Source organism: Epinephelus fuscoguttatus, linkage group LG7, assembly GCF_011397635.1.
Source record: "Epinephelus fuscoguttatus linkage group LG7, E.fuscoguttatus.final_Chr_v1".
NCBI classification, from domain to species: domain Eukaryota; kingdom Metazoa; phylum Chordata; class Actinopteri; order Perciformes; family Serranidae; genus Epinephelus; species Epinephelus fuscoguttatus.
Genome location: NC_064758.1, coordinates 40691215 through 40707562, shown reverse-complemented (window position 1 = coordinate 40707562; position 16348 = coordinate 40691215). Strand labels below are relative to the sequence as shown.

Sequence of the window (16348 nt, the reverse complement as noted above, 5' to 3'; positions counted from 1 at the left end):
ATTCTTCAAAAATATAATTTGATATCTTTGAGTAGAAATGGCCTTGCTTCAGTGCAAACTGTAAATTGGTCAAACTATTTACTTTTCCGTAGCTCAATATTGGGTTTATTTTGAAACTTGTAGCCGGAAACAATCCTTGTTTTATAGTCTGAGACTTTTATTCTGAAAGGAAACAACAACAAAAACCTTTATATTTACACAGCACATATAAATTAAAATAAAATAAAAAGTGTTTAAATGCTGGCACAAGATGTGGTACAAGGTACGAGAGTGAAGACGGTGATTGACTATCAGCAGATGTTTACTCTTTATTTATTCATTTATTTGTTGCCATCAGTTGTGTGTATATATGTGTGCGTATGTTAGTTTGTGTATATACATAGTTTGTGTATGTGGTATGCATAGTTTGACAAAGCAAAACAATCTGTCATGATTTGATAAGAATATAAAGATGAGATCATTTTTTAAATAACGTTTATATATATATAAGAATTTATATTTTCCAAGTTTTTTTGTAATCATTTTATATCTCGCTGTCAGATAAATATCATTGGTGATTAATTTAATATATTAGAATAAGTCTAGGAGAATTAATTATTGTAAAACTTAACACTGATGGGGAGCTACACAGCTGACTATTATTAATTTATGAGGAAAGGGTGGGAATAAATAAGTTTGTTCTTCCTCTCACTCCTTTTTGGACATGTAACTCAAATCATTATGTGTTGTTTTCAGTATTCATGCTTCCTTTAGTAGCCTGTTTTTTTTTATATATCTGTTTACTACTGTATGATTATTTTCTTTATTTGCTACTTACATGTTACAATATTCTACTTTTACTAACAAAAAATCTGTTTAACATGAGTTTTATTTTGGTAATCTGCCAGTGAGTCTGGTTTCCTGCTGATCCAGGATCAGCTCAGACCGGTCACTGTATAAACCGGGCCACGTGACAGAAACAGGACATCGGGTTCTTGTGAAACCCTGCAGGTGTGTGTTTGTGGACTTTTGTCCTCCTCTTCTACCTGTCCGGTGAGTCCGCACCTTCAGTCGGAGGGACGATGTCCAACCTGCCGGATGTTCCTGCTCTCCATAAACTGGAAACAACCGGGAAGCGGCAGGAAAACAGAATGAATCAATTTCCCGGAATGTAGTTTCGTTTGGAGGTTTTTGTTTCCTCAGAGTTTGAAGAGAGTAACTGAAGAGAAATGTCTCACAAGAGGAAGATGTTTGCCTTCCTGCGCTCAGGTGAGTCAACTTTCATTAATGTCTCAGATTGTTAGTGAAGACAACTGTGGTGGAATGTAACTGAGTACATTTACTCAGGTGGTGTAGTTACATACACATTTAAAATACTGCTTGTTCCATTTTATGGCACTTTCTACTTCTGCTGCAGCTCAGAGGGAACTGCTGTACCTTGCACCTTGAAATTAATGTATTACTAATTCACAGTAACAATGAACGTGAAAAACGTGAGAAGTTTTATTTAAATTTCTGTTTTAAGCCCAACGTTTTACAAAAAAGTTATATGTTAGATTAAAAAAAAGAAATAGTTTCAAAACTTTGTGTCTTAATGCATCAGTATTACCAGTCTAACAACATCACATGTAATAAAATTTGATTTTACAGCATAAAGTCTACTTTTTCATTTGACACTTTAAAGGGTATCTTTGGTATTTTTCAACCTGCTCCCTGTTTTCCCAGCTGTTTGTGTTTACGTGACTGGTGGGAACCAGTATGCTTGAAACTGGTTCAGTATTTATTGAGAAGGCTGCAGCGTAAACACTCAGGGCAATTGTGCACCCTCAGTGTGTGTCCTCAAAGGGTGTTTTCACACGTAGTCCTTTTTAAACAAACCAAACTCAGTCCTCTTAAAGTGCACCAAAAAGTGGACCAACAGAAAAGGGACTCGGTTCTTTTTGTGTTCACATTGTCAGTTCATTTGAAAAAGGACTCAGTTCTCAGCTCTGATGGAGCCTCAGTCCTCTTTCTGTTCACACTACAGCCTCTATATAACATATATGTTAACACAGTTTATTTCTTTACTTTGTCGTGGCGCTGCAGTGTGGTTATGAAGCCCTTTGCTTTCAGAAGAACTTAAAATTGGAGCAAACATTAGTGTTTCTGTGCTGCAGACTGTTGACATTTGATGTATTCTACATTCCACATCTGGAGACGTGTGGTATCTTCTGTGGACCAAACTACTCCTCGTCCTGCGTCCTTGCAAGCGTTACAGGTCAACAGCATGTGATCTAGAGGACTAAATACAATGGCAAAGAGCAAAGCGAACCTGGAGCACTTTGTGTTCACAAGTGACAGGTTAAGTGAACCACACTGCGCATTTGAAGTGAACCGATCTCAGAGTGTTCTCACACTTGGTCCTTTTCAGCCCTCTAAGTGGACTCAGAGCAGTGACTCAGCATTTTTTGGACATATGAGAACTCTCAAAGAGAACTCGGACCCCTCTGAGCGAACCATACTCAGACCACTTCGGGAGCAGGTCTGAGGGTGTTTTCACATATAGTTCTTTTTAAACAAACCAAACTCAGTCCTCTTAATTTCTGTTCACACTTTCGCATAGAACTCAGACCCCTCTGAAGCGAACCTGGTTTGAGTTCGGTTCACTTCAACTCCACGGTACAGTTCACTTAACCTGTGCCTTGTAAACACAAAGCGCTCCAGGTTCGCTTTGCTCTTTGCCATTGTATTTAGCCCTCTAGATCACATGCTGTTGACCTGGGACGCTTAAAAAAACAGACGAAACCACTTTGGCCTGTAACACTTGAAAGGACTCAGGATGAGGAGTAGTTTGGTCTACAGAAGATACTGCACGTCTCCAGATGTGGAATGTAGAATACATCAGCTCCAAGGTTTTCCTCCAATTTTAAGTTCATCTGAAAGCGAGGGGCTTCATGAACTAACAATGTGAACACAAAAAGAACCGAGTCCCTTTTCTGTTGGTCCACTTTTTTTTTTAAAGATATTTTTTGGGTCATTTTACCTTTAATGGACCGGACAGGTAAGCGTGAAGGGGAGAGAGAGAGGGGGGATGACATGCAGCAAAGGGCCACAGGCTGGATTCGAACCCGGGCCTCTGCGGCAACAGCCTTGTACATGGGGCGCCTGCTCTACCACTAAGCCACCGACGCCCCTTGGTGCACTTTAAGAGGACTGAGTTCGGTTAGTTTCCAAAGGACTAAATCTGAAAACACCCAAAGTATTCTTTCAGAGATAGGCCTTTGTTGTAAAGAGTAACATCCTTTTTATTTGACTGAAAACAGCCCCAAATTTGCAATTGTTTAACCCACCAGACCAGCATATTGTAACATCTAACTGGGGGAGTAAGGGGTTTAATTCAACCAAACCAGAGGTAGTGATTATATATTGTATATTATTTCCCTTATTACAGTAGAGCAGAGTGCACCTACATTAACCAACAGTTGTCTTCTGCCACTTCTTTATACTCTTATGATCAAACACTACATGAGCTCATTTAAAAACTGATTTATTATGTGACAAAGTTCATGCTGACCTCATCATGTTGTAATGTTTAATGACATTTATCATTTCCGATGGGATAATGTAACATCCCTCATAAAGTTCTCACAGGAATTTCTGCTGTGATGTTTTTTTTCCAGAGGCACCAGATTCACTTCATATCAGCTGGTTGCAGTTTGATTGCAGGGTGTCTGCAGGTCCTTCTTGAAATGTCTTAAATCCAGTGCCACAACAATAAGGCCTTAAAAGTCATTAAATAGTCTTAAATTTGAATTTGTGAGGTCTTAACGACTACAAACATTTTATCTAATTTCACAAGACCACATAGATACTACTTTCCTGCGATGCTTAAATAAGTAAAACATGATTTGTCCAAAAATCTGGCCTAAATTTGGTTAAAATGTGTCTTGAACGAGTCTTAAAAAGCGTCTGATACCTGTAGACTCCCTTGGTTAATTGCAACTTCATTTAGGAATTTGCACCATTAAAGAAAATTTCAACAGACAGGCCCTTTGTTACCTGATCTTGTGTCTTGTAGAAAGTCTCTGTGTCAATATCAAGTTTTCAGACTGTAATGATTGTAGTTTATTTAACTGATTAATCATTTGGTCTACATTTAGTGCCCCATTAATTAGGGACACGTCTAAAAGCCTTGTACATGGGGCCCCTGCTCTATCCACTAAGCCACCAACGCCCCTGGATTTTTGTTTCTGATATTCTTCCCACCTCATGTTTATATCTCAGTGTAATGCACTCCAGTTCAACCCTGCTGCAAACTACAACCTCTAAAATTAGATTAGATTAGAGTCAAGCTGATTGTCAGTGCACTGAGACAACAAAATCAGTTCAAACTAATACACACGTGTGCACATGTACTGCACTTGTAAAGCGCCTTTTACAAGTCCTTTGACCACTTCAAAGTGCTTTTACACTACATCACATTCACACACTCGTGGCCGAGGCTACCATACATGGTGCCGCCTGCTACTCAGTAACGACTCACAGGCACTCACAGCCATCAGGAGCAATTTGGGGTTCAGTAGCCTGCCCAAGGATACTTCGACATTTGGACTGGAGGAGCTGGGGATTGAGCCACCAAGCTTCCAATTAGTGGACGACATGCTCTGCCTCTGAGCCACCGATAAATTGTAATACATTGAATAAATCTAGAATTTAAGGCAGGACAGGTTTATTTCTAAGTCACATTTCAGCAACAAGAAAATTCAAAGTCCTCTACATATGGTAAAACATAAAACCACTGAGACAAAGTGCAAAAGAAACACATTATAAAAAGACATTTAAATACAATTAAATCAGTCATAAAAAAGTTACAGTGCAGTGTGAGAAATGAATAAATATTTGATTTAATTAAAGGCAGGGGCAAACAGAAAAGTCTTTAGCCTTGATTTAAAAGAACTTAGAGTTGCAGCAGACCTGAAGTTTTCTGTGAGCTTGTTTCAGATACAGTACAGGCCAAAAGTTTGGACACACCTTCTCATTCAATGCGTTTTCTTTATTTTCATGACTATTTACATTTTAGATTCTCACTGAAGGCATCAAAACTATGAACGAACACATGTGGAGTTATGTACTTAACAAAAAAAGGTGAAATAACTGAAAACATGTTTTATATTCTAGTTTCTTCAAAATAGCCACCCTTTGCTCTGATTACTGCTTTGCACACTCTTGGCATTCTCTCCATGAGCTTCAAGAGGTAGTCACCTGAAATGGTTTCCACTTCACAGGTGTGCCTTATCAGGGTTAATTAGTGGAATTTCTTGCTTTATCAATGGGGTTGGGACCATCAGTTGTGTTGTGCAGAAGTCAGGTTAATACACAGCCGACAGCCCTATTGGACAACTGTTAAAATTCATATTATGGCAAGAACCAATCAGCTAACTAAAGAAAACGAGTGGCCATCATTACTTTAAGAAATGAAGGTCAGTCAGTCCGAAAATTGCAAAACTTTAAATGCGTCCCCAAGTGGAGTCGCCAACCATCAAGCGCTACAACGAAACTGGCACACATGAGGACCGACCCAGGAAAGGAAGACCAAGAGTCACCTCTGCTTCTGAGGATAAGTTCATCCGAGTCACCAGCCTCAGAAATGGCAAGTTAACAGCAGCTCAGATCAGAGACCAGATGAATGCCACACAGAGTTCTAGCAGCAGACCCATCTCTAGAACAACTGTTAAGAGGAGACTGCGCCAATCAGGCCTTCATGGTCAAATAGCTGCTAGGAAACCACTGCTAAGGAGAGGCAACAAGCAGAAGAGATTTGTTTGGGCCAAGAAACACAAGGAATGGACATTAGACCAGTGGAAATCTGTGCTTTGGTCTGATGAGTCCAAATTTGAGATCTTTGGTTCCAACCGCCGTGTCTTTGTGAGACGCAGAAAAGGTGAACGGATGGATTCCACATGCCTGGTTCCCACTGTGAAGCATGGAGGAGGAGGTGTGATGGTGTGGGGGTGTTTTACTGGTGACACTGTTGGGGATTTATTCAAAATTGAAGGCACACTGAACCAGCATGGCTACCACAGCATCCTGCAGCGACATGCCATCCCATCCGGTTTGCGTTTAGTTGGACGATCATTTATTTTTCCAACAGGACAATGACCCCAAACACACCTCCAGGCTGTGTAAGGGCTATTTGACCAAGAAGGAGAGTGATGGAGTGCTGCGGCAGATGACCTGGCCTCCACAGTCACCGGACCTGAACCCAATGGAGATGGTTTGGGGTGAGCTGGACCGCAGAGTGAAGGCAAAGGGGCCAACAAGTGCTAAACACCTCTGGGAACTCCTTCAAGACTGTTGGAAAACCATTTCAGGTGACTACCTCTTGAAGCTCATGGAGAGAATGCCAAGAGTGTGCAAAGCAGTAATCAGAGCAAAGGGTGGCTATTTTGAAGAAACTAGAATATAAAACATGTCTTCAGTTATTTCACCTTTTTTTGTTAAGTACATAACTCCACATGTGTTCATTCATAGTTTTGATGCCTTCAGTGAGAATCTACAATGTAAATAGTCATGAAAATAAAGAAAACGCATTGAATGAGAAGGTGTGTCCAAACTTTTGGCCTGTACTGTGTATATATATATATATATATATATATATATATATGTATATATGTATATGTATGTATATATATATATATATATATATATATATATATATAAATATATACAAATAAATATATATATATATATATATATATATATATATATGTGTATATATATGTATCTACACAAAATAACTAATTGAGTTGGAATCATTTACTGACAGCTTGGTCCCCCCAGTTCAAAAATCCCATCTGTGCCCCTGCATGTGACCACTTAAAAGAAACCAAAAATACCATGAAATATACTGACATGATAACATGCAACTGACGCTTTTTATTATCCTGATTAATTAACGGATGAATGAGGCGTCAGTGGGGACCCAACAACACGTCATTAATTTGTCCAACTTGATGATACGTTTGCACTTTTTTCTCATGCCTCTGTGTGTGTGTAGGATTTAGTTTTGTGTGCGCTGTGATCACGTACAGTGAGTTATAATCTCAGTTTAATAACCTGTTTGCTTGCAGGCAGAGAACCTCCGCCTGAGAACATCCACATCTCCTGTCTGCCTCCCAGTGTTCCCACAGACCACGAGACAGAACAAACTGGAAGACAAGGTGAGGACGTTTGTTTTGTAGACACTTTTTGTTTTTGTTGTGTGTCGGGAGAGACGTCTCCTCTGACACTGAAGGATCATTGTCTGCTTTCTCTTTTAATCCAGGGCAAACTGTTGATGCTCATTATTTTACTACTGAATCTCTGCACTTTATCCGTCTGCTTTCACTCACCTGTCACTGTCACTGTGTGTGTTCAGAGTATGATCCTTGTTTTAAACCATGTTAGCAGCGAGGCTCGAGGGATGGCAGTGTTGGTCGGCTGGTTCACCATTTTGAATCAGGCTGAAATATCAAAACAATTAACTGATGGATTTTCATGAAATTTTGCAAAGAGAACTAACGGGGACCAGAGGAGGAATCGCGATGGCTTCAGTGACCCCGACTTTTCCTGTAGTGCCACCAGCAGCTCATTTTTATGCCTCCACGACGTTTTCTGACAGCTGTGACCATAGGCATTATGTTTTTGGTTTGTCCATCCAGCCATCCCATCCTTGTAAAGGCGATATCTCAAGAATATCTCAAGGGAATTTCTTCAAATTTGGCACAAATGTCCACTTGGACTCAACAATGAACTGATCAGGTTTTGGTGGTCAGAGGTCAAGATCACTACGACCTTGTCAGTCTCATTCTCATGAACGCGATATCTCAAGAACACCTAGAGGGAATTTCTTCAAATTTGGCACAAACGTTCACTTGGACTTGAGGATGAACTTACTAGATTTTGGTGGCCAAGGGTCAAAGGTCAAGGCCGCGGTGACCTTGCATCCATCTCACTCTCGTGAATGCAGTATTTTGAGAACAGCTTGAAGGAATCTCTTCAAATTTGGCACAAACAGTCACTTGGACCCGACCATGAACTGATTAGATTTTAATCATCAAAGGTCACTGTGACCCTCTCTGTGTCATTCCTGTGAACATGATATCTCAAGAACACCTTGAGGGAATTACTTTAAATTTGGCACAAACGTTTACTTGGACGTAACAATGAACTGATTGGATTTTGGTGGTCAGAGGTCAAGGTCAGTGTGACCATGCATCTGTCTCATTCTCATTAACGCCACATCTCAAGAACACCTTAACACCTTGTTTTATTGGGCAGAAAAGATTTCTGCACACTTACATCTATGCAGTTTTATTTCTCATCTATCCATCTAGCTAGCTGTCTCTACAGGGTAGCAGGAAAAATCATTCAGATATCTCAGACTGGAGGTTTACTTGCACCTGAGACACATAATGTTATCAGTATATTTATGTGTAAAAAGTGTTTACAATCATGACTCTGCTCTGCTAATGAACAGTAACTTCCTCTTCACAGTGCTGTCATTAAATTTGTAAACATGTTGTGAGTGTTGAACTGTGGAGTTGTGTGTGTTTACTGCAGTGTGTAGTGATTTATGAAGTGTTATTTCATATTTCAGCTGGTGATGTGGAGGGAGAGAACGCAGTGATCCAGACGACACACACTCACAAAGTGTCCGCCCCTTCAGTCTTCCTCCAGAAACAGAACGATGAACCTGTTTCTGGGACGTACTTTGATCAGAGGGTCCCTGTTCCTGAGGACAACAGCGAGGTAATGCATGAGTCCGTGTTAGATTAATGCCCATCAACGTGCAGCACAGTAAAGTTTGAAGCAATTTTACAGTCTGTATTTGTGTCTCCTGTAGAGGTGCTTCAGTTTCAGTAAGCTGTGGGCCTTCACTGGGCCAGGGTTTCTGATGAGCATCGCCTACCTGGATCCAGGTAACATCGAGTCTGACCTGCAGTCTGGTGCTAAAGCTGGCTTCAAGGTAACTAATGCAATTATTGTCACTGACTGCTGTGTTAACTAAACACTTTTACGAATGGCCTGACGTGCTTGAAATAATAATTACGAATATTAATCTGGATATTTTTTTGATGTTGATATAACCATATATGGTAAATGTACATCATAATCAAACTGTGACTCAAGCTGTGTCCCACTGTTTCGTATTAGATGAGACCAGACTCTTTATGTGTAAGACAGAAACTGCCAAAGCTAATATTGGCTAATATTAGTCTTCGTCATGTGCCTCTTAAGTGTCGAGGACGGTCCCCGTCTTTTTGCTGTTATATACCAGCATCATGCTGCACTTGGTACACCCGACGAAGCCGACACACACGCTGTCACCGTTGCCCAACCCGTCCAAGCCTGAGGATAATGGCGGGAAATCACGGCCGGGTCGGGTCCGGGTCGGGTTGGGGGTCGGGCAGAGAATCGGGCAGAGAATCTGAGCTCTATGATTAACACTGTTAGCTCTGTCAGCACTGTTGCCTTTGTTTATGGAGCTAGCACTGTTAGCTGCTAGCCGCTGGCTTACATACTTCTATGATGAGAACCGTATGCAGACAACTTGTATGCTCTGAATTTTGCACAAAGCCACTTAGGGAAATATTATTTACTAGAATAAATTATTTTAATTGCTCAGAATAAGTAATTTGGACAGTAAAAAATAATTTCACTGAAAGTCAGTGAGTGATTCTATTGAAATATCAGTTATGCTACATGGCAGAATGTATCACACACAAACACATAATTTATTAGAGTAATTCATTACTTAATTATTACTCCATTAATTAAACATGTAGCAAAACTGATTTTACAGTAAAGAGAGAAGGTGTGATTTGTTGCATAGGACTTGAACTCGTCTCTATCTTTCATCTGTAAGACAAAAATTATCTCATTTATTCTTTCAAAAGTTACATGACCTAATTTTAAGGCTCTGTCACACCTGAACTGATGAGGCCAAATGAGCTTACATGTTGTAGGCATGTTTTTAACAGGGGAGGTTTTAATAACTGTCAAGGTTCAGAGACAAACAACTGTTTTTGCCAGTCACACATTATTAGCTTATGCATGTTTACATTGCATAAATTAGCCTCGCAGCTAGCAGACTTTTTCCTCTACTTACAGCTTAATAAGTTACATGTAACCTTATTATTTTCCTCACTCACCGTTGGTTTAAGTCACTGCATCTTCCCACAGAACAGCTCGGCTGAATTTCAGTCTGCATGCTTGTGTATTTCAGCCTGACATTGTTGATACAGCAGTTGCTGCAGTGAGAAGTTAGCAGAGTGAGATGCCTGGCCGAGCAGGTTGTGTTGTTACATTCGGCATGAGCTTTGTCCTTGTGTCCTTGTGCTTTATTTCTGAGTAGATAACTTTATCCTCATTGTCTTTCTCTTGGCTGCTAGCTGTCTGCCTGCCGCTGTTTGACGGTGACACAGAATTTCAAAATGCAGGCGTAACCTAAAGATGATGATATGAATTGATGTTTTCGATGACATTGATAATTGATTTTTGAATCGATATATCGATCCAGATCAGTGGATCATTACAACCCTATTTGTAAGTATAGGCTGCTGGAAATAACTTGACTGGTAGGAAAACAATAGCATTCAACAAGCTGAAATATGATCCACAGTCTGAGCAAACATTATCTGTGTTTTAATAACTGCTGGACACGCAGCTTCCCTCTCACCCTGCTGTTTGTATTGTTTCAGCTATAACAATACTAACAGTGACACTTCCTGAAGAACAGGTCACTTCTATTCTCTGTCGACTTGGCTCGGCGTTAGAGATTCTCACGATACTGCGGGTCAAAGTTTAACAAAGGTGAACTTTGTCCTTTAAAACCAGACACATGTTCATGAATTCATTAGTCTGAAGAGCTTCAGATAAAGTGAATGAGAGGTCGAGTGAATATTCACAGAGAGAGAGACGGAGACGTCAGAGTTAAACCTGACTGTGGATCTAATGTTGTGTAACTCTTCTCAAGTTTCAAGACACATAAAGCTGCAAAATATTCACCAGAAAACATCACCTGTTTGTGTTTTTAAGATACTTAATGTCCTATTAAATAAAGGCAAAAGCCAAAAAAAATGATCTAAAAAAAACTTTACCAGACAATATGTGATCTTGTATCAACGTATACCTACCTATTATATTGTTGTATCATTCTGTAGATCTGGACAATATAAGGAAAATATGCGATAACCGTATTACTCGCGTTAAATAAAAAGATAATAATGTGTACTGAGTTCTGCCTTTCTGCTTCTCTCAGTGTACAGCTGAAATACAATTGTTTGCTTGTTGAATTAAAAATTAAAAGGAGATTATTTCCAACATTCTCTTACTGAACAAATTGAACATTAAACTGATTTGAAAAAAGCACCAATAGAAAAAGACTGACTGTCACAGGGAGTGACATGCAGCAAAGGGCCACAGACTGGAGTCGAACCCGGGCCGCTGCGGCAACAGCCTTGTACATGGGCGCCTGCTCTACCACTAAGCCACCGACGCCCCAAAGTGCAGTTTTCTACTGATACTCTCTAACCCAAAACAGCCCTGAGTGCAGTATCACAGTCTTTTGCGTCCTCTTGCAAGTTGACATCGCAGTAACGATAAAAAAAACACTGTATTGTGCTGTGCAGCTCTATCATTTAACAAACACATGTGAGAGTATATCTTCCCTGACAGCATAATGTAAGCATAGGTGTAGATTTCATGGGAGACGCAAGAGACACGTCCCCCGCAATGATTAAGATATGTGCATTTACCCCCAGCCCCTCAACTGCACAGAAAATAAAACCATAAACGTAGCAGAGGACTTTTATTTTGACAAAATTACAGACATTTACATCATAATTTGATGCAGAAAAGGGAAAAATTGGTGCATAAAAATTCATTGTTTTGTGTTCAAAATGTCCTGGTGGAGCACCCCCTAACCTCCCGTTTAATATCTGACCCCCACAATGTTGAAAGAAAAACCTATGTAAGATCAAAATAAAGAAAAAAGAAAAAAATACACTTCCTTTATTATTTTCATATTTACCATAAAAAGCACTACGATGAATGCTGCACTAAAGGAAACAGATGTAGATGTTGTGGCATCAATCCAGGACCTGAAAGACTTTGTAAAATGCTGATCACAAATAAATCCCACATCTGAAATTATAAATCACCGTTTTTAATCCTGTGAAAAATCTCTGTGTGAGAAATTCAAGTTGGTGTACACAAATAACAACAGACTCACGCTACGCCTCCATTAAGCCATTTTAATTTTTATATCACTGTTTTTGTGTGAGAGCAATTTAGGTCCACATTAATGTTTCCATGTAGTTTTTGTTGCGACTTAGTCCACAGAGAAACACCTGAACAACATTCTTCTTCTCAGTTGGCAGACAACAAAACTGCATCAGCGATATCAATGTTAAAGTCACAGAGAGGGTTAGAGATGACAGAGAGTTGTCGTCATTTCACTCTCCTCTTACTGCCTGTGATCACTGAGGTTGTAGGATCACTGACTGAGCTCGGACATCCGGAGGGAGCTCAGAGTAGAGCCGCTGCTCTTTCATGTTGAAAGGGGTCAGTTGAGGTGGTTTGTTCATCTGATCAGGATCCTTCTGGGCGCCTCCTGTTAGAGGTGTTTCAGGCACATCCCACTGGTAGGAGGCCCCGGGGCAGACCCAGAACACACTGGAGGGATTACATATCTCGTCTGGCCTGGGAACACCTTTGGGTCCCCCAGGAGGAGCTGGAAAGTGTTGCTGGGGAGATGGGGAGAGGGATGTCTGGGGTGCTTTGCTTTTATTGCCAAGTAGGTTTGCACATATAAAGAATTTGTTGTTTTGTGCATTACAATAAACACAGTGCAGAAGTCAAGAGACCGATAATCGGTAATATATGAAAATATAAGAAAAAAAGAGTGTTTAATGACTGGAAAGTCTTCAAAATGATTAAACAGATCAGGCGCAACACTCTTCTGTGTACTTGTTTACATTGACTTTTGAAATGAGAGATCACAGAGAAGGTTTGAGGCGACAGGTTGTCCTTCTTTGCTTTACTGCCACACAAACACAGACCCTCGCTGAGAAACTTTCATTAAGCTCTGTGTACACACTGAAACACCAAGCTGCAGCAGGCAGATTTAAAACACCTCTGATTTTGATTTAGAAATGTTTCGTTATGGGGTGAATAAAACACAGATTTAGTCTGGAGAGAGGCTGAAACGGGGCAGAAGATGTATTTACAAATTTCAGATTTAACAAGATCAGTGTGGATGCACAGAGAAAAGAGACGTGCTCCTGTGAACACCTGGGTACAGATTCAAAATCACATGCAGTCTTCTGGTTACTGGTTGACCTCACAGGCAGAGTAACCTCAGTTTAGACGTTATTCACACCAGATGGCATGTCACTGCAGGAAAAGCACCCAGTTTCAGGTTCCTGATACTGACGTGTGTATACTGGCTCACTGTCATGGCTTACTGGGACAGCTGATGAAACTGATCCACAAAATATATTTCAGTGTGTTCGAGTCAAATGTCTGCATGAAAAAGGTCTATTGATACCTTTTCTGGAATAAATGCATTAGTAAAATTTGTAAACTACATTCACAAACAAGTTTTTCAGAGAATTTATAACGACAAACTTTGGAGTTATTTGTGAACTTCATTAACAGATGATGCTTCTGTTCTCGTCCTGTCAGCTCCTCTGGGTGCTCCTGGCTGCCACCATCATCGGCCTGCTGCTGCAGCGGCTGGCGGCACGGCTTGGTGTCGTCACTGGGATGCACCTGGCCGAAGTTTGCAACCGCCAGTACCAAACGGTGAGATATCAGTACTCTCAGGTGTTTGCATGAAGTATCCACAGCGCCTGCAAACACTCAGTGCGTTCACTGTTCTCTTAATGGTTCTTGCTTCCTAAATACAGTGTGCCTGTAGGGTCTCAGCAGCAGCATGCAGAGAGGCTGAAAGCAGAAGTAGTCGTTGTTTACTGTAACTGCCTCACTGTATAACCAGCACTGAACTCTGTTGTTACAGTCGCTGTCATCGCTGGATTATATGATTAAAGCATTCAGTTAAAACCAAATATGCGCCTAAGATAGTTATTAAAACTGTGAGAAAATGTGCTTAAAGTTAAATCCAGAGTGACTTATGAATTATTGAATAACACTGCTTCTGCTTCCTGAAGACCTGAAGTGGAACTATTGTTAACCACGTGCTTTAAAAATCATGTGAGGAGCTCTTTTGTTCTCTGGAGACTACTGCCTTCTCAAGTTTGCATCTGAACAGCTTTTCTGACACTGTGCGATGTGTTTAAAGGACCCGATGAGGCACAGCTGAAGAATTCAGATGTTTGTCTTTGGGACTGCTGGACCGGTCCAGTCAGTTTTTATGTGCATATACTGTTTTACCTTCTTCCGTCAGGTTTAAGGCTGGAAATATTTCAATGAGAATGAAATAGATACTGAATCCAGGGACTCAGACAAGCCCTGCTGTGTGGACTGCAATATCTTTACGGGTAATATTTAATATCAGCATTGATAGTTTGGACCTAGATTGGGCCTCTGTCCTCACTCAACAAATTTAATACCTGTAAAACCAGGACTTTCTATCACCCACACACTGGAAAGGTTTTTAAGGTCAAAGGTGTCATCTCTTATAAAACCAGTAATGTCATTTACATGCTTAAATGCCCCTGCGGCCTGGCTTATATTGGCAAGACTTCCAGACCTCTGAAAAATAGAGTCTCAGATCACAGAAGTACCATCAGAAATCATGATAACACAAGTCCAGTAGCCTGTCACTTTAACCTAATGAACCACCCTGTTGCTTCTCTTAATTATGTGGGTATTGAGCATGTTCAACTTCCACAGAGAGGAGGAGACAATCTGCTTTTGAAGCATGAATTGTTTTGGACTTATACTTTGGACACTTTGTCACCTAGAGGTCTTGTGACATTAGGCCTTTTCTCTAAACTGTTCGGTCTCTGCCTTCCTAGGTGTACTTAAGAGTGCGTATATACAGATATTTATATTGCTGTTCCCTGGCTGTTTTTTGTTCCACCTTTCTGAACTGTAAGAGGCGCCTCTTTTTAGAGTTGTACCGATACCAGTATCGGAAATGCCTCCGATACAGCCTAAAATGCGGTATCGGGTATCGGCGAGTACAGCCTATGACCAATCCGATACCACGTAATGCCTCACGTCATTACGCATACGCACGCTACAGGCAAACGAAACGGAAACGGAGCGGAGTTTAAAAAGCATTCTACTGTAGCCTTTAAAATGTCTTTTTTACCAAATTGTGTGGCTGCACTTTAACCTGTGTCTTGATCTGTGTCAACACTGGATAATAATAATTAAAAAAAGATTTATGGCATTCATTCTACTATTATGTATTTATTTCTTAATATCTTACATAGAGATTTAGGAGTTGAGACATCCAGCAATTCATATCCCATCCATTTTTATTTTACGTGCTGGTATCGGATCGGTACTCAGTATCGGCAGATACCTAAGGCTCAGGGATCGCAATCGGTATCGGGAAGGAAAAAGTGGTATCGGTACATCTCTGCCTCTTTTAGTATGTTTGATACTTCATGACAGTCTGACCTGATTACCTGTATTCAAACTACTTTAAGTGTGTTTTTCATGTGCTTATACTTATTGTGTATTGTGTGGTATTCACATTTAACACTTGATACAGGGTATATATATTTTTGTATGGTCAATTGTTAATATCTAACATAGTATTTTATACTAAGATTGATTACTGGGTAAGTGGAATCAGCTGTTTTGTATCATGTTACCACTTACCTATTTAAGATGGCGTCTTGTATTGCCTATATGATCTGAAGAGCGGTGGCTCAAAACGTTGTCACTACTAGGTGAAATAAATCTCAATTTCACTTTTTCAGTTTTAGACATTTTTGGCTCAGCGCCTGCATGATTTTGTTTGTGGATGTGCGTGCTTTTTAATTGCTCTGCAAACTAAGACAGACCATAATCATTTGAATTTTACAAGCAAGATAACAATTGTTAAATTTAATCACTGCTGAATGTTGAAATTTATAGTAAATACCACTGATGATTGCACTGAAATACTAAATACTGGAAACCATCTGAATCTGAGTTTATATGGTTTAAATTTCCTTCTCTGAAATTTTCAGAAGGTAATTTTAAGCTTTCAGTTTCCAGTCACTAACCTGAATTTTTCTGCTTTTGATCATGTGACTGACGAACTGTTCCCTGATAGGACAGATGACTGCTCAGCTTCAGTCAGGCTCAGTTGATTATCATCGGAGGCCCAAAATTTCATGTGAATTTTGGTGTCTGGATTTAACCAATAGAAATTCAACAAGTTGGT

At 40.1% G+C, this 16348-nt stretch overlaps 1 protein-coding gene across 1 annotated transcript in view; it reads left to right on the top strand.

The window, feature by feature from the left end:
• The first annotated feature begins 961 nt into the window (after nt 1–961).
• LOC125891163 (natural resistance-associated macrophage protein 2-like) overlaps nt 962–16348 on the top strand; it is a 35484-nt gene continuing 20097 nt past the window's right edge. The window contains exons 1-5 of the mRNA XM_049580192.1: nt 962–1248; nt 7089–7178; nt 8597–8748; nt 8843–8965; nt 13687–13806. Coding sequence (XP_049436149.1) covers nt 1209–1248; nt 7089–7178; nt 8597–8748; nt 8843–8965; nt 13687–13806 — 525 coding nt within the window. The 5' untranslated portion in view covers nt 962–1208. The remainder of the gene's footprint in view (nt 1249–7088; nt 7179–8596; nt 8749–8842; nt 8966–13686; nt 13807–16348) is intronic.